Source organism: Stegodyphus dumicola, chromosome 8 (assembly GCF_044657685.1).
Source record: "Stegodyphus dumicola isolate Sdum_Otavi_A_Nest chromosome 8, ASM4465768v1".
NCBI classification, from domain to species: Eukaryota; Metazoa; Arthropoda; class Arachnida; order Araneae; family Eresidae; genus Stegodyphus; species Stegodyphus dumicola.
In genome coordinates, this window is record NC_140775.1 from 2461969 (window position 1) to 2488363 (window position 26395).

Consider the following 26395-nt stretch of genomic DNA (forward strand, 5'->3'; position numbering starts at 1 on the left):
CTACCTATGCATTCTTATAAGATTGATATTTATGCTGAGTAGATGAATAGATTTTTTTTTGCTTTATAATTGTGCTTGATTTTAATTTAATAAGATTTTTTCCCTCATATAAATATGTAGATGCTTATCTTTGAGACTTGCTATAATTATGCATGTGTATGATTTTTGAAATTTTTGCTTTGGTGGTTGCTAAAGCATAATTTGGGACTGGATTCAATGCTTAAGCTGCATATATATATAATTTTTCTTTTGTTTTTAACATGCTTTTTTAAAAATTATATGTGTAATATTCTGAGTTTCTTTGCATGGCATTTCTTAATTGGGTTTATTTTTTTTTTTTATTTATTTTTTTTTTTTTTTTTGTAAAAAGATTTTCATGTTTTCCTACAACTAACTGTAGAATTACTGTTAAAAGGATAATATTCTTATAATCATTGAACAAGTTGTTCTTTCTGATAGTACTAATAATAAATCTGAATTTAACTAAACATTTTACATTTAGCAAAGCTTTATATTTTGTCTATTTATCAAGGGGAATAATTTTTATCATGTACTATGTGTTTTACAAAAACTGTTTTTGAAATTGTAATTATTTAATCACTTTATATTGCATGATGTGATAGAGTATAAAATTACAATAATAAGAAATTATCAGATGCTATGGAATATTTATAAATGTTGTAATGAAAGCATATTTTCAATAAACCATGTATGGTCAAGTTCTTAAGGTATTTCTTTTTAGCTGTTCTGTTTGAGTAGATATTTTACAGGATTTTGATAGCATATGAATAGAAATTAAAAAACTGTCATTTGTAATATTAATTACCACAATAACATAGTCCGAATATTGTTGAACTTGTAGGTTTTATTTGAAGGATGCTGTTAGATATATCTAATTCAAGTAGTAAAATAATACTGTTATTACTTAAATTCATCTAAGTTAGTGAAATTACTTGAACTGTGTATGCACTGTTCCTATTGTTTTTCATTAAGAATCCCTGTTTTATATTAATGAAGACTAATAGTAAAAGTCAGTTTATTTCATGTTCTAAAAGCTGATAATTTGGGAAGTATTCTAATTTGAAAATTCATTCTCTTTTATTTATTAAATACATGTAGGTGATGCTTATGAACGTAGTAAAAAAAGCCTATTAATTTTTTTCTTGAGGGGGGCAAAGTAATTTGTTCTATAATCATGGAACTTCATCAGTATTTTTTGCCTGGTTTATTGTTTAATCTTAGCATATAGATATTCAAGAGACCCAGATTTTTCTGTACCTTTGAAACACTATTAAAGACTAACTACCTATTTGCGAGTGCATTGCTTTTTCATGAAACCGCTGTGTTGGCAAGGTAATGAATTACAAATATTGGTGGGAGTGATGGTAAGTCTTTATATTAAAGGAAACATGCTAAATTCAGCAAAAGATTGCATTGCTGTAAAGGATTGTGCTATATATGTCATTGATGGTTAAAGATTATGGATACCCTGTAGATGTCATTTGAAGCAGATTCAGTATGCATTAGTAGTACAGGTACAGGTTGAAGCAAGGTTGATACTTGTCCATCCATCTAGACATGTTAGGTATCACAAGGCCTTGTTAACTGCTAAGCTTCTACCCCAAATAGAATTTTGGGGAAGAACGTGCCGGGGCATTCTTTGAATCTGCATGTTAAGGTGCCAAGGGTCTTTACTTTCTTTCCCTACCATTATCCTCTCGAGAGGATTTTGCTTTATTTTGAGTACCCCCGCCTTGCTTCAGAGACTCTGTATGCTTACAAACATCCCTGCCTTCTCCAGGATTCAAACCGGGGCCCTTTGGAATAGCAGTCAACTATACTAACCATTATCCCATCTGGGCAGCATTTATCAGTGGTATAGTTACAAGTACCACCATACAGGTCAACCTTTGGTCACAGGGAAGGAGATTAGATGCTGCATGTGATGTAGTAGCATTATCCTGATGAAAGGTATTTCCTGGAAGACTCCTTAATAAGAGTAGGATTTCTGATTTTAAAATTACACCTGGCTTTGGCTTTAACAGGCAAATTCAAATACGAGTATCTCTATTTAGAATCATCAGCAGACGTCTAAAGATGTCTTACATTTAATAATAGTTGTAAAGCATATTCCACGGACTCAAAATGAAAAATAGGTCAGGTTTCTGAGCATATTCTCAATTGTTTGTAATCCATTTTTAACATTTTGTGTATATGAGGTGGGATTGGCTTCATGGATTTGATTTAGGTGCAGTTAACTTTTAGAGATTAAGAACAACAATGAAAAACCACACTGACCTCATAGTGCTTATCATTCGTATAATTTGAAAGCAATGAAGAACTTTGATGAATATGAATGAAATTCAGTACCAACCAAAAATATGATGCTCATACTGGACAACATAGTCAGAGACTTATAATGACTATAAGCCTAGTCATTATAAGTCTCTGAGATTATACCAAAATTTTTCAAAAAGATAATTTCTTCTCATTGTGTTCTAATGTCTCTGCTTTTGCTTCTTGCACTTGGTAATATAAATTGTTTGTTGTTCATCTTCTGGGCTCAAGCCCAGGCAAATGGGCTGACTGCTTTGGTCAATTTCATTGTTACCCTTATGTGCATCTGAAAAGTAAGCCATTTTCTCCCTAGAAAGTCATTCACAAAGGCATCCCTCTGCTTAGGCACATATAACTCTTGTGTGCTTTGCCAAATCCAGATATTTAAATATCAAAATTATTGTTTATCTCTTTCTTTAAAAATTTAAAAAATCTACTCTTAAAATATCATAAGTTATTTTGTGATTATATATTATAAAATATAATTAAATTAAACACATTTTTCCAATCTAATTCTTAGCTTCTTAATTTTATTTTGAAATACCATAATGTGTACCATAGTGTTGAAATACCATGAGTAATACTTATTAAAAATGATGAACTATTATAAATGTCTATTATAGAATGATTGTTTTTTAATGATTCAGTACTTCCTTTTTAAAATAAAGCTACCTAAATAAAGCTTTTTAAAATAAGCTAAGATTTTTTATGTATATTTTATGCACATATTTCTTTTCATTTGTATCTTATAAATGAATTCCTACAATGATAAATTCCTACAATGTCTGCAGTTATTTCAGTGCATTTTGCACTTAATGAATAAATTAATTGGCACTAGCATAATGCAGTCATTTAACTAGAAGTCACCAAATTTTAAACAAAATGTGCTAAACATTGGTAATTATGTGCATTATGATTCCTTAGGGTTTAACGAGAAGTGTTGCTATTTTCGTCTGCATTCTTCGTATCGTATTCCATGTTTCAAAAGGTTTTGCCAGCAAGTCTTGGAAGATATTTATTGCCTTAAACTCAGTTTTAAAATACCTGCTTGTAAGACTGCTTGCAATGGGCAATACAAGTAGTAAAACTTTTGTAGGAATATAGTATTTTGTTGCAAAATTAATAAAGGAGATAATTGCGTTGAATCTATTCTGAAAATGATTTCCATGAAATTTCTACAAAATTTAAAAAAAAAAAAAAAAAAAAAAAAAAAAAAAAGAGGGGACATGCTTATAAGTAGGTTTACTGGTTGGTTTTGGGGATAAATTTCTAATTAAAATGCAAAATATGTGTGGTTAAAAAAAAAAAAAATGAAATGTCCTTTTTTTTTTCCTCCCCTTCTATAAAATTTGCCTAACTCTTCCAAAGTGCTTATGTTAATACATAAGTACTAATTCATTTACTTGTGCTTAATATAACTACATTTTTGTGGTTAAGGAAATTAAAAATTATATTCAGTAAGAGCCCTGTATATGCTTCTGTAAAATGTGTGGAAAAAAATGTCCACATTCAGAAGCATTATGTAATACATTTAAGGCTTCTGTGTTCCCTTTTGTAATTTTACTATGTTTTATCTTGTTTTGAGCCTTTCTATATCATATCCAAGATCTCAGTTATATTATTGTGGTTTATTGAATCTAGTAAGCTTGATTTAGGCTTAGGTACTGTACAGCTAATTATGCCAGTTCCAAATCAAGAGCTTTAAAATTTCTCCTGTGAAAGGTTCTAAAATTGAGTTAGCTTTTTATTTGCTTTTTAAAATCTTCTTTAAATTTTTCATTCAAGCAAAATAAATAAATAAAATAAAATACTAGTCAAGTATTTTATTTTATTTATTTATTTATTTATTTTATTATTATTTTATTTTATTTTATTTATTTATGGCAGGAAACAAAAATTATTTTAAGTTGGTATAAAGAAAAAATAGAAAAAGCTTGCATTTTATGTTAATGCATATAATTCATAACCCAAAGTTGTATCTTTTATGTGTTAGAAATTACATAACATAGATTGGTATTTCAAATCTTGGATAAAATTCCGTAATAGTTCTTCCAAATGCATCACTACACGATCTATTGTATTTAGATTGATTATATGTGGAAATGAAAATAGATCAGTGAGTATGTATTTTACTGACTATATGTAGTTTTGAACAATAAATGTTGTGTCTGTGTCAGTCTGCTTCATTTTGTGAAGTGTAGTTAATGTTGTCATCCTGCCTTAAATGTTCATTTTCAGTTATTTCTGTTTTTTAGTTATTATTTTTACATTTAATTTGTTACATGAGTTTTCTTTGTCATTATATTAATCAGTAACTTTTTTGTAAATTCATTTTAGTTTCTAGTAATAATAATTTAAAATTTACATAATTTATTGGGCTGCAAGCATAAATGTGTTAGTGTTGAACAGCAGTTAAGGCATGATTTGTTTATGTTTTAAATAGCAATTTTTCATTTAAAATTAAATGTTATAATAAATTAATTATGTTAATTTTTCTAAGACTTTTTTTAGTATAGAAATTATGCAATCAGTTATCTTACATGTTGCATTTTTTAATACATATCTTTGACTTGTAAGTTTTTGTTCAAGTATGCAGTGATGGTTCTTTTCCCCAGTAAGTTAATTTTTAAGAAATCTTAGTTACTGCAGCATACATAAAGAAGTCTAGACTGGAAATGTAAGAAAGAATTTGAACAGAAGTAGTGGGAGTGGTTCTCTGGAGAAATTTTCTTCCATTTTTCTGATTGTAGCTTGAATATTCATAAACATGTTTTACTGACATGTAAAATAAGAAGAAAATTATGATTTTTATGGCAAAATAGAGTGTATGACTGTAACATAAATGGAGCAGTTCCGAGAAGTGTATTCAAATGTAATTTGAAATATCAGTTATCAGAAATCAGAAAATGGTTTTTTTTTTTAATATTGTATTTCTTTGAAAGCACTTTCATTTTGCCATTTCAGGCTGTCTCTCTTTGTTTTTAACAATATATTGCAGAAAGTTGGGGGAGTGGGGTAGAAAATTTATGTTGTACATGTTTATTTGATGTCCCCCCATCATTTGATATAGCAACAGTAGTATAAATTGGAAACATATAGTATTTTGATAGTATGATACTGTTTATATCAGCTGCTTGCTGTTATGCTAATTTTTGAATTTTCTAATGATGAATTATTGAAAAGTACTTCATTTGAGATTTGTACATGTTTTTACATGTTATGTATGTATTGCATATTATGTTCTCTCCATTCTCATTTCATGTTGTTTTGCTTTTATATGGGCAATTAATTATAATGTTGTATTCAAAATTAAAGATTTGAATAAAGAGTTTTATCTTTGTGAATGTCACCAGTTTTTATGAAGTTTAGTATTTGTGAATTAAAATAATTTGGTTATACAGTAAGACCCCGCTTAACGCGGGGGATACGTTCCATCAAAGTAGAGCGTAATGCGAAACAGCGCTAAACGAGGCTATCTTTACATGTAAATATTGGGGTTAGGGGAAGATGGTTAGGAAATTGGTTAGGTATTAAATTTAAAAAGTATGTTTTTTTAATAAAAAAAAACCAAACATTTATTTCTTAAAGCCCAAATTAATACCACATTATTATTTCTTGCAAAAATAAAAACAAAATATAAATAACAAAACGAATATTCTTAAAAAAACAAATAAAATTCTCAGTCAGTCATATTTAGTTAGCCTTCCGCGTTTTCAGTGTTCTGCCTTTTTGTGACAAAAGCATCTAATGTTGTTTGCCTTTTTCTTTTGCGTTGTTCTCTTAAAAGTTCTTCATAAACGGATAGAGCATCTCTAACACTACGCCTTACTTTTGAGCTCCTGTCAAAATTCGGATCATTTTCAATGAATTGATCCATTATTTCAGTTATGGTAGACAAACTCCTTTTTACAAATGCCATCGAAAGTTCTTTTTGCTCTTCTTCTGAATCACTGCTGTCAACATTTTTGTTTTCTTCTTGTTCAGTTAATTCCTTGAGCTCATCATTAGAAAGACTAGCTGCTGCTTCTTGAATTATTTCTTCGGCATCTTCTACATTTACCCCTTCAAAATATGTCTGTACAATACCGCACCAAACAAGAAATACAAGTACACTCTTTCGGATATGTATTTGAAACCTATCGCTGCATAATATTTCGGGGAATCCCCGTATGCTGTGAGCGATTTCGTGGAATCCCCGGGTTGAAATAAAAGAGCGCTAAACCGAAACAGCGCTAAACGAAACAGCGTTAAGCGTGGTCTTACTGTACATTTCTTAATTTTCCATAATTTTTCTTTTATATTAAAATGGGACTATCTTTAATATAATTCTGACATTGGGAATGTTTATCATAGTGTATGTAAATGAATGTATGAAATGAAACTAAATCATGGGAAAATGCAGCTTTATTTTTTAAATTATCAGAAAATACAGAATGATTTCATAACAGAATAACAGAATGATTTTATGTGAAAAAAGCAAAATTCGCAAGATTCGCAATGAAAATTTATGGCATTTTTGTATTCTGAGATTTTTACCTTAATTTCCCAGTCGAACATTTACATTAGCATTTCAGGTGGGAGAGATGTATAACAAAAATGAAGCATTCATATCAAAAATAAATAAATAAAAATAAAGCATATGAATGAATAAAAATGGTTGTGCATTTTAAACCAGTCAGATTCTGGAAATATATTTAAAAATGCTGTTTCAGACTGAGATTACCATTTAATTGAATGATATGCATTATATTGCTATTGTATATACATAGATTTTCTTTCTTAAGCAGCATATTTTTAAAAAGAAGTTCATTTGGTATGAATTTAAAAAAAATTTTTTTTTTGACAAGCAATGGAAATCAAACTTCTATTAAAAAAAAAAAAAAAAAAAAAAAAAAAAAAAAAAAAAAAAAAAAAAAAAGGTATTTAGGAAAGGATTTTTTTTTCTGTTCAAGAAGTTCACTGGCCCATCGATGGGTGAGAGGCAAAAACTCTGAATTCCGGTAGTTAAACCTAGGTTCATATCCCAGCAAGTAGACTAGCTGCATGGGAGTTTTTGAGGTTTTCCTCATGTGTAACATGAAGACGAGCCTGTTTTGCTTCAACGTTCTCCACAAAAGCATTCTTCCTCTCTCCTTTATGTGCTTTTTTTTTAATCTAAATAGTACTACTTTGAAGTTTTTTTGCTGAAATTAAAATGGAAAGTAGCATTGAAATTATTTTAAAATAAAAGTAATCTAGCAGGTGTAGCAGAAATTAAAAAAAAAGAATAATTGGGAAGAAAACATAACTTCCAGACTTAATCAGATCTTTGTGAAAAAATCTAATATTTGTGAAATTTTAGAAAAATCCTCTAAAATTTATAAAAATAATTATGGAAATTCCAATTGTACTAAAGTTAGTGCCGTAATAATAGGTAGGTTTTCATAATATTTAAAGTTTATGAGGGATGAATAAGTAAAATTTATTTAAAAATGTGTGTATATAGTTCATTAATATGAAGAAATCCTGATGTACTTTTTGTGATAAAATCTGATTTTAAACATGGGATTCAGTCTAAAAGTATTAAAAAAATTAAATTATTTAAGGTAAAAACTAAGGTTGTTAGAAAATTTTACAAAAACTGTATATAATTAGGCATTGCACTTGTTATATATCCATTTAATTAATTTACAATTACATCTGACTTTTGAAATTTTCTTTTAGCCCATTACGCTCACCTGGAGTGGACAGTGAAGTTGTTGCAATGAATAATGTTTATAAAGAAAGGTTCCCAAAGGTATTTGCATATACATTATGAAGAAATTTACATGTAGTAATGTTTGTATTCAGCTTTTTAAGAAAAAGGTTTAATGCTCAAAAGTATATAATTTATACACATAAGAAGAACATTCTTAGTAATGAATATTAATTGCTATGTGTGTCCTGGTCTCTTGGCAGATGTCCAGATTTGCCAGCTTTTAATTTATCTCATTTTTTATCATTGCTTACAGTTGCAGGTTTGGAAGACTTGTTTGTAAGTAATTTTGGAGGAAAATGCAGTGAAAACAATTTTGATGTTTGGGAGGGGGCAAAGGGAACATTGTTATATCTAATGAATAATATTATCTAATGAATTATATTGTCGTATCTGAATAAATCTCAAATTGTGCAAATTCAGTTCCCCCCCCCCCAAAAAAATCCATCAAATTTTTTTCTGATTTGAATTGTTTTAATCCATTATAGAGAATTGTAGAACACTAAAATTTTTGAACACTAAAATTAATGTTTAGTAGGTAAATATTTATATTTAGTTTTGCTAGTAACTTTTAGCAGGATGATATTGTATTTAATTTTGCTTAAAATCTATATATAGTATACAGTATTAAGTTTATTTGTTGCACATATGTTACTGATTTTATTTTCATTATCATGTATAGAATCAGTTTGATAAATGAAAGTAAAAAAAATCGTGGGTTTTTGTCAATTTAATTACTATGTAAAAACTTTTTTAACCATTTGCTTTCAATTCTATAATTTTTAAATAGATTATAGAACTAAATGCATGTAGTCAAAATTATAAAATAAAAGGAAACTTGGAACAATGAAGTAAATATTAAATTATGTATTTTACATCAGAATAATGTTATAATTAATTGAACTATCTCAACTGTGCTTTATATTCTCAAATTTGTCAATTGAGTGTTTTTGAAGTTGCATTGTTGTGCTGCATAGCATGAAATTTTCTGGTTTTTCAAATTTCAAGGTTAGCAGCTATGGAGTTGCAGAAAATTCATTTAATGCCAGTTTAACAATAGTATAGAAATACAGTACAAAGTCCGAGATCCGGACTCGTCGGGACTTTGGCAATTCCGAATTTGGAAGAATTTAGATCGTTCATTTAATTCTAGTAAGCTGACATGTAGAAATTAAAAATTAAAAATATGAAATCTTGATTTATGAAATAAGCATTTATAATCTAAAAGGTATCAAAAAAAAAAAAATAGAAAGAGGCTTAATATTTATTTGTTTACTTTATAAAACATTTCTTTCAGTTTAAGTTGTTTCACTTTTTTGTGCTAAGAATTTCTCTTTAATTCTATAGACAGACAATTCAGTTACGAAGTTCCATTTTCTTCAAGTCCTGTAATTGCTATGTCGAAAATTCCGACTAACTTGTCAGTCAAAATGTTTTGTTTTCAATAACCTCTCTGTCATTTTCTTCACCATCCGTAGCGTTATTTTCTGGATTTAAAACCATACTACAGATTTCGCCCTTTGTTAATTGATTGATAATTAAGGCATTGTCATCACAATGAAAAACTTATATCATCTTCATTTACTATCACTTCTCCACACATTTCTTTACAAAATCCGTTAATTGGAAAATTCCACCTTTGATTTGTGATATCCCGAAACCTTCGAATTTGCAGCTATCATCTTCATCATCCTCACCATGGGTAGCTGGCTGTAAATTATGCCAAACATTTTTTAATGTATCTGGAGGCACATCCTCCCATTATCTTGCAATGCTCCTCACAGCAGATTTTATGTTCAAATAGTTAAAAATTCTTAAGCAGTCTTGCCGTTATTCAGGAAATTTAACTTGCCATTATTCAGGAAATTTAACATGGACTTTAAAAATGCTACTTTATATTTGCATTTCAGCATGCACTTTATTACGATATCCATAGGCTGAATGATGTATGCACAATTTGGAGGAAAGAATAATATGGACACATTATCTTTTACTAAAACTTTAAGTGAATTATGAGCAATGCAGTTATCTAAATTCAAGACACTTCTTGTGTTATCAGGTAAATCAATCAAATTCAAATGTTGCAGAGCCTCGTATATGAAATGACTTCCAAACCATGTACTCATTAATGCTTCTGTCATCCAGACTGTTTATTTGTACAATATATAACAGGGAAAATCAGTACTTCTGTAAATGTTAGAGGTTATGTATTTTCCCCGATTATGAAAAGTTTACACTTGTGCGTTCCTGCAGCATTTGCACATGCTAAATTTGTTAGTCGTTCTTTGGAATCTTTGCCACCAGTTGAAAAAGCCTTTTCTCTAGAGGTTGCCAAGGTGTTTTGCAGTATTATATTGCCAGAAAAGACCAGTTTCATCAGCATTGTTCAGGAACGTGCACGAACTCGGTTAATACACAATAATTTAATATGTTCATTATAATGTACATGTTTTGTGGCAACAGTGATGTTTTTGTTTACATATGCTTTGAGCGTGATAACGCATGGGATGTTATTCTTTTGATATGTTTAGAATGCTAAATAAAATAGTTCGTTGTTAATTAAAAAGGTTTTCTCTGCTAGATATATTACCATTCGTCCGAAGTTATTAAATAAGTAAAGAAATTGATCTAACTTCAAACAACTAGCATCCTTTGACAGGACCGAATGGCTATTTGAAGAAAATGAAACAACGGTTAAAACGAAACATCGATTTCGTATTGGAATTTATCAAGTGAGTTTATGATTTATTTGATTATATCCTTTATTATTTGAATATATTGGACATATTGAATTTAAAATCATGGAAATGTTATTAGAAAAGCGTAAGCCACTAAGGCAATCATTTACGATTACTGCCAATGCTTTAGATGCTGAAATTCTAAAGCCTGACGTGGAAGTTAATCAACTCCAAGTATTGAGCTTACAGTTGGAAGGAAAATTCAACAGATTAGATGAAGTTCAGTCACAAATTTCCGAACTTTTATTGGAAGGTCAAAACGAAAGTGAATATTTAGCTGATTTTGACACGAATGAAACATATCGTGATAAATATATCAGTTTAAAAACAAAAGTAGAAAACAAAATGGTGCTGGAATTTTAGAAAATTCCACGAAAAGGAACTTTAAATTACCAAAGTTGGAGCTTCAAAAATTCAATGGAGAGACCCGAAATTGGTTAGGATTTTGGGGACAGTTTAAGAAGATCGACAAAGATGTAAATATAGATGACGATGACAAATTTCAATACCTATTGCAGGCAATGGTCGTTGGATCTCCAGTGAGAGAGCTCATAGATAATTATCCTCCCTCTGGCGCGAATTATAAAGAAGCTATCAAGCAGCTAAAATCTCGATTTGCACAAGACGAATTACTGGTAGAAATCTATGTTCGCGAATTATTAAAGTTGGTTTTGGCTCAAACTAGCAAAAAAGGAAATATGACTCTATCCAACTTATATGATAAGTTAGAGATGCAACTCAGAGCTTTGGAGACGTTGTGGGTAAAAGTGAGATTTATGCAGCTATGCTGTATCCCCTTGTAGAGTCTTGACTACCTGAAGAAATTCTGAGGGCATGGGAGCAATCTCGCCAGCGTAGGGAAAGTGTGGCACACACTGAAAATTTGGAAAATTTATTGCATTTTCTCTGAATTGAAGTTGAAAGTGAAGAGCGTCTTCAGTTGGCCCGTACAAGTTTTTCTGCTCCAGACAAATTGGACTCAGTTCCAGCCACAGCAGCTTGCATTTATGCAGGAGATTCAAAGAAGAAACAGCTTAATTTTTGTGTTTGGTGTGACAAGGAAACACATAGTTCTTATGAGTGCTTTAAGCTGCACAGCCTTTCATTGGAAGATAAGAAAAATTTACTAAGAAAGAAGAAAGCTTGTTTTAACTGCCTAAAAATTGGGCATGCTGCCGAAAAGTGTAAAAGTTCTGTGAAATGCCGAGTTTGCAACAAACATAATGTAACTGTGATGTGCAGAGAACTAAAAGGTTCTAGAAGTTCAAAAAAGGAAGCACCTAAAGCAGCTAATGAAACAAGTGAGACTTTATTGTCTAACCAAAAACTGCAAACAACTCTTCTCCAAACTATTATGGTGAAGATTGTCCATAATGGAAAAAAGGAGCTTGTGAGAACTCTTTTTGACACTGGGTCACAAAGATCTTACTTACGGAAAGACATGATAAAGAGACTAGATTTAGTCCCATTAGATCAAGAGACTTTGAGCCACAATTTGTTTGGTGGAGTTGAAACTGAATCTCAGGTCCATGGTATTTTTGATATCGAAATACAAGGAACGGAAAATAAATTCAAATACGAATTATCGGTTTTAGATAAAGACAAAATTTGTGGATACATTCTTAGAGTGAAACTCAAACATATATGTTCCTCACTTCGAGAACATAAAATCAAAATCAGTGATTCTGGAAGAGATATACCAGATATGGGATTGTTAATAGGAGCCGACTATTCCGGACAGTTGATGACGAATAATATCATTCCAATTGACAAAAACCTTATTGCCATTGAAAAAAAATTGGGTTGGACCCTACAAGGCCCAGTGCAAAATCATAAGACCTTGCTTGGTACCGTCGGACTTTTGTTATTTGGATCTCGCAGAACTATGGAATTTAGAGACAATTAGCATAAAAGATCCGGCGGAAGTCAATACTAAGGAGAATTTAGACAATGAAACGATCAAATTTTTCCTAGAGAACATTAAAGTAATCAAGGGCAATAGGTGTGACGTCTGTTTGCCTTGGAAGGATAGTCATCGGATTCTTGAAGATAATAAAGATAAAGCGGAAAAAAGACTTTTCGCCAATACACGAAGACTGCAGAAGATGGGATTTTTCGAAGAATATGATGGTATTATTAAAGGCTGGCATGAGGAAGGTATAATTGAAATAGCTCCGAATAATAGTGATACTGGTCACTATTTATCTCATCAAGCAGTAATCAAGGATTCCAGTCTGACTACGAAAGTGTGACCTATATTTGATGCATCATTGAAGGATGAAAGTGGGAATTCCTTGAATGCTTGCCTCAAAAAGGGGGCCGAATTTAATAGAAATGCTTCCAAAACTTTTGATACAATTCCGGAAATATGCAATTGGTGTTACTGCCGATATAAGGAAAGCTTTCTTACAAATCAGTTTGTGTGTCAGAGACAGAGACTTTTTGAAATTCCTGTGGTGGAAAGATTCAAACAAAACCGAGATTATTACCTACAGACACTGTCGTGTCGTGTTTGGCATTTCTTCGAGTCCATTCCTGTTGGGAGCAACGATTTCTTACCATTTGGATAATGCTCCACAAGATTTAAGAGGAACGGCACTTAGATTGAAGAAATCCTTTTATGTTGACAATTGTATAGCTAGTTTCGAAACTGAAGAAGAAGTAGTCAAGTTCAAAGAAGAGTCCCAAACTCTAATGTCTTCAGGAGGTTTTGACCTTAGAGGGTGGACTGCTGCACCATTCAAAGATAGAAGCATGACTTCCTATCAGAAGGTCATTCCAATTCTGGGACTCTCATGGGACACCGAGAATGATGAAATCTATTGCAATTTAACCCCTTTAACATTTTTGGAGAGTGCCCACACGAAATGATCTCTTTTGTCAGTCTCACAGAGGATAGCAAAAGTTTAAAACGTCGCTTGCGGTATTTACAAAATCTTTGGATTGCTTTACGCTCGAGATTCAGAAATGACTACCTAGCCATGCTAGTCCATAGAAGAGAACGAAAAGGAGACACTTTAGAGGTGGGTGATGTGGTTCTGATTGGAACTCCAGAAAAGCGCATCAACTGGCCACTGTGACTTGTTGTCCAAGTATTTCCAGGTGCAGATGGTCATGTAAGAGTAACAAAAGTAAAAACGGCTGACGGAGAAAAAAATAAGACCCGTCCAAAACCTGTATCCTTTAGAAGTGACTCATCCCTCAGAGCTACCTCAGCCTCAAGTCTCGTTAAATCCAGATCAAGATGCAGATCTTAGAAGTTCCCCCCCCCCAACTACCAACAGCTCTGGATGGTCAGATTGATACATCAGAGCCTCTGAATGAGTCCCCTACAATAGGCAGACCCATAACCACTATGGTCGGAAGACAAGTAAAAGTTCCTCATCGACTGAATCTCTGAACTGAGTAGAGAATATGTTGCAATTTCCTAAAATTGCAAGGTTGCAGGATGTTCAGGTACGTGCACGAACTCAGTTAATACATAATAATTTAATATGTTCATTATAATGTAGATGTTTTGTGGCAACAGTGATGTTTTTGTTTACATATGCTTTGAGCGTGATAACGCATGGGATGTTATTCTTTTGATATGTTTAGAATGCTAAATAAAATAGTTCATTGTTAATTAAAAAGGTTTTCTCTACTAAATATATTACCATTCGTCCGAAGTTATTAAATAAGTAAAGAAATTGATCTAATTTCAAACAAGCATTGTAAATTTGTTCTGGAGATAACTTTTTAATATTAATGAGTTCATTGAATTCATCTGCAAATAGTTCAGCAGCTTCAGTATCAGCTGAAGGTTTTTCACCTGAAATTTTTAATTGTCTTATACCATGGTGACTTTAAATTTGGTTAGCCAGCCTGTTGAATATGTGCTCTCAATTTTTAAGTTCATTTATTCATGAAATATTTTGGCTTGAACTATTAGCATTGGAATTGTCAATGGCACGCACTTGCTGTGGTCCTGTCTGACCTATTGAATCATCACTTTGCCATGATTGTCACTTCTGACATAACGAATATTTTTTCTGTTATTCATTGCGAGTTGAGCGTGGAAATCACAAAGAATTAAAAAAATTTCCTATATCTGTTTTCTTATGTCATATACACTTGATTTTCCAGTGCCATACTCCAGGCATAATTTGGAGACTGATATACCTTTATCCACTTTATGTAGCTTTTCCACATTTTGTTTAATGGACATTGAAATATGTTTTTGCATTATAAATCCATTTACAGCTTTAGAATTAGAAACACTTTTTGATATAATCCAGAGTTCAAAACATTAATTTTCATAAAACTGCTATTATAATAAATCCTGCAAAAATTATTAAGCTGGATCAAATCAGAAAGTTAAGCAACAGGGCAATCTCCTATATTAACTGAAATTCCTTGGAATCAGTAAAGTATAATTTTAGCCTAGCTTAATAGCGTTTGCTACACATTATTGGCTATGTATCATGATATTGGTGATGAAAGACTTCTTCTGCTAAATATTGTCTTGCTTCTATCGCACACTGAAGCCTGAAGTATATTAATTTAATTATTTATTATACTTACGTGTATTTCTTGCATATGCTTTAAGGCTTATCTGAGTCATGAATAACTAAATTCTCACATATACGTAAGCCTTATTGAGGGCCAGAGCTAGATACCTTATCACTTGGTGCAGTCTCTGGGGGTCCTAAATTCTGCTACCAAGTGCCTAACCTAAATTCTTGCTGCCTGTAAATTTGGGATCCTAGTGCATTCCCTAAATTGTAAAAATTTTGTTATCCCTTACTTTTTGTTACTCGGTGCTTCTTTAAATTCAAAAAAATTTTCTTTCCTAAATTCTTCCACTTGTTGTGGCCATACCCTCTGTTCTGTGTTTATGTGAATAACAAATAAGTTAGTCTTTATTCAAATAGCACTAAATATAATCTTTTGGCCTATGAGTATCATAAACAAAATCTGTTTTTAGCATATGAAAAGAAATTTTTGTTAAATTTTTCCTTGTCAATTTTTAGCGCATTTAACTTAAATCTGTAATCTTTGCCAAGCATAATAGGAACATAAAAGGTTATCATATGTTTTGTTATTAATTATATTTAGGCATGGCTCCATGAGTCATTACTCAAGGTAATCATTTGTTGATAAACATGCGATGATGAAAGCTAAATATAATAATAATTTGTCAGTTTGGCGTTAAGGATATAAAATACTAGTAGTGTAAAATCAGCGATGTTTCAATGTAGAATGTTTAGGTTTCAGATGTATGCCAAACAGATATGCAGCTACAGAGCCAAATTACTGATCACACAAATTTATACTAAAATGATTGTTTCCTGAATAACGAGGTATTTTATTTAATGCCGAAGTGAAATTAAAAATCACAGGGAACAAAATCAAATGCGCATGGGTCACAGGAAAAGAAAGAAAAAGGTTGTTGGGAGGCTTTTGAGGTCCGCATAGATCATTCCGGATATTGGACGTCCGGATCTCGGACTTTGTACTGTAGCAGATATTTTTAAATCAAATTAATGCATATACTTTCCATACGATTTGTTCATAATTAATAAATTTTTAATGCCATTTTTATGCAAAAATAATTTTTAGCATTATTTAAATTTTAATGCTTTATAATCTTGCATTTTGTTTTATCTTTTGTGTTGCATGCTGGAATAATGCATTTAAAAAGGAGAATTTTTTTGTTATTTCTTAGGATTGAAGAATGTAGAAAAATGCCCTTTTTTGGTAGTTTTCTGTTAAAAACCCTAAATATAAAAACATTTATGTTAAATGTCAGATTCTACATATTATGTAAGAATATCTTTTTATAGTTTTTGATTGATTATATATTTCTTGATTGAGAAGATTTTGTGCATTTATTTTATTCAATTTTTCATTTCTTTTTCAAAGTGTTATTTCACATGATACATTTCCATATTTTGCTTTTCTACTTATCCCTTAGACTATGGGGTAAAAGAAAATTTCTTGTAAGCTGCGTAATTTAAATCTGTGTATTCGTATTACTCGTAACAGCATATGAGAATAAATTTTTAAAAAACTCGAAGTAAGGAGACACTAGTAGAGTTTGTCGTCCATATTCATTGTATCCCATTGTAACTATCACTGGAAGGTAAAGACGGGAAGCAAGTGGGGAAATTTTAATGCTGTTTAACATTTTCTAGTGAAGGAGAGATAGGTATTCTCACAGAATGTAAAATAATATTCTCCAATTTTTATCAATCTCTTCTTGGATCTGATTTCCAGGAATGGTGTTTTTATAGCTGTTTTTATGCCGTTCCCACATGGAAGAGAGAATGAATGGGTTGTCTAACTCCTGGTTTCCCAATCTTTTTAGTTTACCCTTCCCTTTTCAGGTTTTCTTTTTTCCTTTGGCACTTTCTTGAAGTTTTACTTAGTACCCTCTTATGGCTGCAGTTCATCATATTAATACTTAACAGTTTGTTGTGCAGTATGGAAACAAAATGTTAACAAATAAAGTCTTCTCAAAGCATTTACTATAGTGAACCTGACAAAAGGGACTGAGATTTTCTGTATGATATGGACACCTTGCACAAGGGGGGGAAACCAGTTCTATATCTTCCATTCTACTGGACCAATTGTCAAAATTTAACTTGTGTTTTCCATGTCTCGAAAGCGCGACTTAGGTTATATATTAGAGTTATATACAGCATTGTCCTAACATAGGGTATTTTGCAGAAAGTCTTACATTTTCTGGTATAATAGCTCTTTTTCATTAGCTTATTCGATTCTTCCTTTCACATTTCGAAATTTAGATTCATTCCAAATAAAATTTGCCCAATTTTTTGATTTATTTTCAAAATTTGTATTTTTAAATAATTTTTATAAATTTTTTGAAAAACATTTTGAATTATGACGTATGAAATTTTTACCACCATCTTAAAGTAGATGTGTTTCTTAGCATACCTGCAAAAAATTATGTAAAACTGTTCAAGCTCCTTAGTCCACAACCTGCGATAAAGGTTCATTGATGCAATTTATATGATTCTTGTAAAGATGTGTGGCTATATTTGTATATAATCAAATGTCTATTATTAAATAAAAATGGTTATGCAATCTAATTTTCCAAGCATGTTCTTATTGTCCATTTCCCCTCAATTTTCCTTTACTAATTCTTGGTCCAGTAATGCTGCCTTCACCCAGATATCTTCAGCATCTTTGCTGGCAGATTGTGATCTAAGATTTGAATGAAAAGCTTTGAAAGAATAGCAAAGAATAGCAGTATTAGAATTTATATTATTGCAGGTGATTTCAAAACATAAGTTAAAAATAAGTCATTGAAAGTTATGTGATTTCAAAGCATAAGTTAAAAATAATTCAAATAAATAGAAATTTTTAAACCATATTCTAATTATTCTAGGTGGGAAATACCGAACTAATTATAAAAAGAAAATATCTTTCTATTAAATTTTTATAGTTGAGATTTTTTTGAAAGAATTTTATCAAAAAGTCAATTCCTTTGCCTTCTTACATATAAATAAAGAAATATTTTGTATATGTTTGTATTTGTATAAAGTATATGGTGTATATGTTAGAAGTATTTTGTACATTTTAAATTAAAACAGATTACCGAGTTCAGACACTTGAGTTGAGCACTTGAGTTCAGAATCAGATACTTAAGTAATACTGAAAGGGCATACATTTTGTCTTTATTTCCATTATTATTATATTTTAAAAAAATAATATCCTGTTGTTTTTTAATTCTAGGCAACACAACAAATGGAAGAGAAATTGCAACAGTTTTTAAATGAATATATGAACTATGATCCCAGTGAATCTCTGGATGCTGTTGCTCGCTTTGTTCATCATCAGGTTATCCACATGGCTCAAGATTGTCTTTCACAGTCACAGAATCAACTAATCACCTCTCACTATTTTTTTGAGATGTCAGAAAACCTAGAAAAACTTCTGGTTGAGGTATATATGTTTTCCTGTACAGTATTAAAAACTTAGAGTAAGCATAAATGCAATTTCCTGTTTAAAAGTATCTTAATACTTTGACATCCACTTGCTTAGTTTTTTAGCCCAAAAGGACTATTATTCTCAGAACGGGATTCTGTGTCTTCCGCTATAAACGTCAAATCACTTTTTAAAACGCTGCCACTAAATATTATCACGCTGTAGGAAATTAAATAATGAAATATGCATGTATGTATGTATGTATGTATGTTCCTTGCACTGTGAAAAAAGAACAATATCTAGAGCCATCTAGTTTTGATTAACGTAACCTGAATTTTGAATTTCGTATTTCATATTTTGTTAAACTTTAATGAATTTTTTATTAACAAAATCAACATCTGAAAGCAACCAATGGCAACACTGTATCGAATAAAACATTTTTATCTTCAGTGCATGAGACTATCTATCAGAAATTCTATAGATATGTGATTTTTAACTATTTTGTGATTTTACAGTTGAATTGAATAAGAATATCATATTTAATTCATAATTGTTTTTTAATTTGCTTTTTAAGAATAGAGAATGTTTGTTAAAATCAATATTTAATTCATAAATTTGACACTCAAAATTCTGATAAAAAGACTCCCCCCCCCACAAAAAATAGTTTTGCAAGCTATCTTACTAAAATTGAATATTGATATGATGAACTGAGAAAAAGACTGAAAAAAAAATGTATGCCAACATTTAACCCTGCATTGGGAATTCTAAACATATACTGTATTTTTTTATAAACATATACTGCATTGGGAATTCTAAACATACTGTGTTGCTTTTAAAATTATTGCAATTTTCTTGTTGAATTGTATATGACACAAGTATGAAGAAAATTATCCTTAGTACTAAAGCTAAAAAGCCAAAAAGAAATGGGTTAGCATAAGTAAGTGCAACAGTAGACTGGTAGACTGCGAGCTAAGAGACAGCATAAAAAACCTTAACAAAGCCTTTTGGGTAACTATTAAAATCTGAACCCTTTCAGATTTTTACTTTTTTTTTTGTCTGCAGCTGGTATCATTATCGTCATCTGATTGCTCTGTATTTGCTTGGTAATGGCAAGTTTTCTGGATTTTTTTCTTAACATGCATTATAGAGCAGTATAAAAACTCTGCACCACTTAAATCTTATTTGAACATTTAAAGTTATTCTTTGAATACTCAAATTAAGTAGGAACATTAGATACATCTTCAATGCTGTCATTTATTTAAAAAAAATTCCATCTTACCTTGCTATTATCATTGGATTTAATTTCACTTAATACATTATTGAGTAAAATTAGAAATTGTAAAGTCTGATATACAAGTGATGATGTGCTGCTGGCTTTGTCCAAGCACCAATATTTAATCAATACAACACCAGTTTGCTAACATTGACCTTTATCTTCTAATTTGCATGTGACATCAGCTTAATAATACTGACTTTTGTCTATCACTTTGCATGTGACACCAGTGTGGTAACACAGTCATTAACCCATTGTTTTGCTCGTAGATGCTATAAGAAATATTATGAATAAGATATTTTCATTCATTGTGCAGTTATTATAAAACCTATTTTTTTTCAGATGTAAAATTCATTATGTTACATTATGAAATTCTACAGATATGTTATTTTTAACTATTTTGTGATTTTGCTGTTGAATTGAATTGTATGTGCAGTGAGTGTGAAGAACATATTTAATTCAAAAAATTAACATGCAAAAAACAAATAATAAAAAGACACACACACACACAAAATAGTTTTGCAAGCCATCTTTTTACTAAAACTCAATATTGATATGAAGATACTGAAATCAAGAAAATTTTTTAAATTCTGATAATCATATTTACTTGAATAATAATTTTTAACCTAGCATCGTATTCATGATAATTATATTGAAATGTGACTAGTAATTATTGAATATCATGTTATTAAAATTATGTTGCTATCAATATAATTTTTTTTGTGATGCGTTGTTAAGGTTAATAAATTTATATGCAATTTTTATTATATATTTTAATATGGTGAGTTTATATATATATTTTAGTGCCAAGAAAAGTCTCCTGAAGCTGCTCAGTATTTAAAAGTTTTGATCAAGAAACTTCTAGTCATGATTTCCCGTCCTGCTCGCCTTTTGGAGTGTTTGGTAAGTTTATGTTTTGATGAAACAAAGAGAATACTAGCTGTTTGAATAGACCTTTTTGAAATTTATTTTTTCATTAAATTTTTTATTATGTATTTTTTTTATTATTTTTTTTTAATTTTTATTTACTATCAATTCTTAATTTTATGAGGGTAATATCTCAGATGATATCCATAGCTAATTTAAAATCACAGTTAATCTGAGGCAAGTAGAAAACTCAGAGAAGAGGAATGATCTGCATTATAATCAACAGAAAAGTACTCTTAGCAAATTACCTATCATTTTATCTAGAGAATAAGTCTATTTATTAGGTACATAAATCAAACTAATATTCCAGACAAAAAGAGCACATTGAACTGTTACTCCAAGTTTTTTTTTTTTTTTTTTTCCTTATCTTTTTGTATTTTTCAGAGACTTTTTTTTTCTTATGCTGAATGGTTTGTAAAAGTAATTTCCTCATCATTCTGCAAGAATCAGGTGTATTTTTTTTTTTTTTTTTTTTTTTTTTTTTTTTTTTTTTGACAGGGCTTATTTAACTTGGCACCAATGAATGAACCTCTCTTGCTGCTTTTTGCAATTAAAAACTCATGTTAAATAATTCTTATAAAATCTGCCTTTTATTGAAACATTTGGACTCTTGCATACATTATTAATTTCTTTTTTATAATATAAGCAGAAAATCCTAATATTTACGTTTAAAGCAGAAAATGTAAGATAAATTCAGATGGCAGTATTAGTAATAATGGTTTTATTTACATACCTCAGTAATTTCCATGCATCAGTGAAATAGGAAGCTTAAGAATTGAAATAGCAGTGTATTTTATATCTTATTGTCATACTTTTGTTCAAAACTGCAGGGTGCAAAACATTTCTAAACTTTGAATGCTCATTGTAAATATCACACACTTTACATTTCCAGAGCAAAATATCAAGTAATACAACGTAAGACATTCAGTAGTTTCATAACATTCTGATATAATAAGTGCATTTAAAATTTGAAGTAGAACATTCCATTTGAGCATATCAAATATGGTATGGTTGGCCAAGAGTCATATAATGTATAGTATAATGGGATCACAGAGCAAAACTGAAACATATCCTGGTTGATCTTTACATTATGGTAACTTGGCGATTTTTTGGCGAAAATTTGGCGACCAACTCTTCTACAGCAACCCTCTATTTTTTTTTCCCGCCGCCATTTTGTCTTCACGAAGTAAAGACATGTTTCTTTTCTTTTTATCTACTGAACACTTCTTTCAACAATCTACTAGCCGAATTACACTTATGCTAGTAATTTTATCTAACAAAACTGCTTCATCATGACAAATATTCACTGCAAAATTGGGAAAAAGTGCACAATACCATACTCCTTACGCGATTTTCACAGGGTTGCCACACTACCTGGAAAACCGGGAAAAGTCAGGGAATTCGAAAATTGACCAAAATATTCAGGAAAAAGTCAGGGAATTTAAGTATTTTTGTCAAAATCTGGAAAAGTCAGGGAAGTTCATACAAGGATCCCGCCAAAAAAAAAAAACGATTTTTGCGCCGACGTCGGAAGAGGTAACTTTTTTGGCGAATTATGTATCACGTGAGTGTCATTCGGGTAGCCGGCATAGAGCCAATTTTCGCAGCTCCAATTTGATTGTCTTTTAGAAAGGCAAAGCAACTTTCCCGGAACTTTTGGTTTCCAATATTCTCGAGAATCGCATGTGCAGTGCATGAACTAAAGAATGTACCTGTTCTCGTATAAAACAAAATGGGTTTAATCCTAGTATACGGTACCATGGAGGTTACAATCAAAGAATATGTATTGTAAAGAAGGAAAACCTCTCTGCAACAGACGTGGCTGTGGCTCCGTTCCATCATAGAGGGAAAACAGCTGTGCAAGTCTGATATATCTTGAACCGGTGTCGAAGTTCAAAGGTCACGTTATCAAGAGTTCGTAAAATGAATATCGTTTAAAATTTCTTTAACCACTTGTGCTAAAAAGACGTGCCACGCACGTCAAGATGCTTTTGTCTCAAACCGCGAGCGACGTGAACACCACGTCGATAGGCATTTATCGCAAAAATGAAAATAACGTGGTGCACACGTCGCCTAACAACGAGATTGTTTATTTCTCGAGTTACAGCTCTGGATTGCACTCGCAGATGCGGAGCGGCGTAAATGAGACACTTTACGGCTTGTTATATTGTAGCGCACGGCACCGCAAACATGAAGTTTAGTCTTAGCGCAAGTGGTTAAACTCTAAAGGAAAAGAAAATATTTTTTGGCGCAAGTAAATTAATTCATGGATTAGTTATTTTCAGAGGAAAAAAAAAAAAAAAAAAAAAAAACTACGAAAATCCTTTTTAAAATTATTGCGAAAAATCCAAGAAGAAACATCCTTTGATAAAACGTTTCTTCTTGGATTTTTCGCAATAATTTAAAAACGGATTTTCATAGTTTTCTTTTTGTCAAAGAGCGTTTCTTCTTAACACGTGTTTCTCAATTTCCTGTACACAACGCGGAGAGGAAAATTCTGGCAGCCAGGTTCCGTTGCCAAATCCCTTGGCAAATTTTCCCTCCGCATTCTAGCGGCGTAATAGCATTTTACTTGTATAGAATCTTTTCTTCTTTACATAGACGTTCTTTGGTTAGAATAATAATGGGATTTGGCGACATCTTGATGCGCAGTAAACAGGTCATTTTGGTCTTGGCGACAATTTTCAAAATCGTGCCAAAGCCTTACCGTATACTAGAATTTTACCGCAAAATCTTTTTAAACTTTTTTTTTTTTTTTTCCTTTTTAATAAATACCTTGCCATTTTGCAGTAAAATAAAAAAATAGTAATCAGTCATCTAGGCTAGCCATGTAATATAACTATATTCGCTAAAATATCATTGATTATTCTAATTCAATTTTTAAGTAATTATTTTTATGTTATTCATATAATTTAATGTTGCTTCTTCCCTCTAAATTTATTTATTATTAGTAAATAATATTTCCAAATTTCAGGAAATTTTCTCTGGCATAATTCTGAAATTAATTATAGCAGTATGATGACATACCATCACGAAATTTAATGCACATATTTTTTCCTTATGTATGCTGCAAAATAAATATAAAATACCTCAATTTATTAAAATAGATTTCTTTCTTTCGTTTAGCTGCAGAATGTCTGCAAAAAAAGCCTTATTTTATTCCAGAATGGGAAGTTTCTAATCTCAATCTTCAGTGGAGAAAACAACAACTATTATAATTATATTTGTGTTTTCAAGTGTTAAGGTGCCTTTGAAGAACATACCTCACGCAAATTAAATTTACCTAAAATCTAACCTAACTATTTAGCATTGCGTTGTGATTTATAAGGAGCGGATTAGCCTCGTGTTGAATTGGTGATGATCATGAGTAATAATTAAATAAAACATACATTTGTTATCCAATATATATATCTTAAATTTTTTTAAGTTTCTTAAGTGGAAAACTAAACAAAATTATCAAACAAAGTATACCAAGAATAATTAAGAAAAAATGTCCTCTGGGATTTATTGAATAATTAAGTGAATTTGCTACACAATACAAGTAATACCATAATTAATTTACCTCTTAGCACAGCCAACGTACATTACGCGGATAGACTGGAATTTTCTTGAAACACACCTGGAAAACCTGGAAAAGTCAGGGAATTTCATTCTCCTGTTTGAGTGGCAACCCTGTTTTCAAAATATTACATACACATAAACCATGTACACGCCGACTTATTTTTACTTAAAAAAACATCCCAGAATTACACAAAAATGGCATTGCACACACTCTTCACTATATCCATGTACACTGCTTTTTTCTCATAAAATAGAAAAATTTCACGAAAATACATGACAATTTTCTGAATCTTTAAACCCGGTAAAAAGAACATATATGAAATTACCTGATCGCGAAAAAGTTTATACCCTTTCCAAATATGAACATTTCCACATATAAAATAAATAAAATATCCAAAAACTTTTACCTCTAAATCATCTATTATATTATACACGTCACCAACGAATTCATACCGCAAGCATTACAAATACTTAGTGTCAAATATTTAAATTATTTCCATGCACGTTTACTTCAACTTAAACGTATACCAAATTCCTACAAACATAAAATTCACAAAATAACTATCATTTAATTAAAATATCACTAAACCATGTACACGTCGACTTATTTTTACTTAAAAAAACATCCCAGAATTGCACAAAAATGGCATTGCGCACACTCTTCACTATATCCATGTACACTGCTTTTTTCTCATAAATTAGAAAAATTTCATGAAAATGCATAACAATTTTCTGAATTTTTAAACCCGGTAAAAAGAACATATATGAAATTACCTGATCGCGAAAAAGTACATACCCTTTCCAAATATGAACATTTCCCCGTATAAAATAAATAAAATATCCAAAAACTTTTACCTCTACATTATCTATTATATTACAAACCTCACTAACTAATTCATACTTTTACTTCATTACAAATGATTACAAATACTTAGTGTCAAATATTTAAATTATTTCCATGCACGTTTACGCAAATTACTTTACTTCCACCTTACATTTAGAACAATGCATAAAAATAATATCCTCAAATAATTAAAAATACTAACTTACCTATTCTTCTTCAGAATCTTGATTACGTGTCCGATAAACTTTTCTTATTTCTGTTTCACGATCTTTAAAATCATACTTATAGTTCACACCAAGGTACCAGGTAAAATAAATAACTTAATACAACATCTTTACTTCTATCTCGCACACCCTTAAAGAAACACTTATTACTATGCCTTTCAATCCCACTAAATACCCATTTCGAATTCACTTTAGTTAGGGCCATGGGATCCAAAAATTAACAAACACTGTTTCACACAACACAGAATAAAGGCAAATACAAAATTTCCAGATTTTTTTCCCGATTTCCCTCCTTTTCCGATTAAAGAACCGTAATTCGTCCATTAATATCACATGACATATCACATGATCTCTCATTTCCCTCACACAAAATAATGCGTAATCGGAACTGAGTACTGCTCACATTATTACCAAAGTCCCAAGTAGTAACCTTTATCGCCTCCAAAATGTCGCCAAACTACCAGTTACCATATTGTAAAGATCAGACAATATCCTATGTGATGTTTTTGGAGCAATGACCTTAAAATGCGACAAGTTTAATTGGAAGTAGATTATATTTATTACTTCACCTTCTTTTTTTGTGATTTCAGGTGTATTTTTTGTGCATTTTATGTTATTTTCTTTAAATTCTTGAATTATGTTTAATCAATTTATTATGTTGTTATGTATGCAGTTCAGTATAGATATTATTTTCTTTACATTCTTGAATTATGTTTAGTTAATTAATATGTTGTTATGTATGCAGTTCAGTATAGATATTATTGGAATTTTTTTAATAATAATAATAATAAAAGAGTTTTCACCTGCTCAGAAAGTGAAATCATT

The 26395-nt window shown here is 30.7% G+C and overlaps 1 protein-coding gene across 4 annotated transcripts in view; it reads left to right on the top strand.

Annotated features, from left to right (window-relative positions):
- Window positions 1-26395, top strand: part of dop (microtubule-associated serine/threonine (MAST) protein kinase dop) — a 189818-nt gene that overhangs the window by 47970 nt on the left and 115453 nt on the right. For all 4 annotated transcript variants that reach the window (XM_085821506.1, XM_085821508.1, XM_085821509.1 and 1 more), the window contains 3 exons: window positions 8041-8113; window positions 18550-18759; window positions 20819-20917. In XM_085821506.1, the coding sequence (XP_085677632.1) occupies window positions 8041-8113; window positions 18550-18759; window positions 20819-20917 (382 nt within the window). The remainder of the gene's footprint in view (window positions 1-8040; window positions 8114-18549; window positions 18760-20818; window positions 20918-26395) is intronic.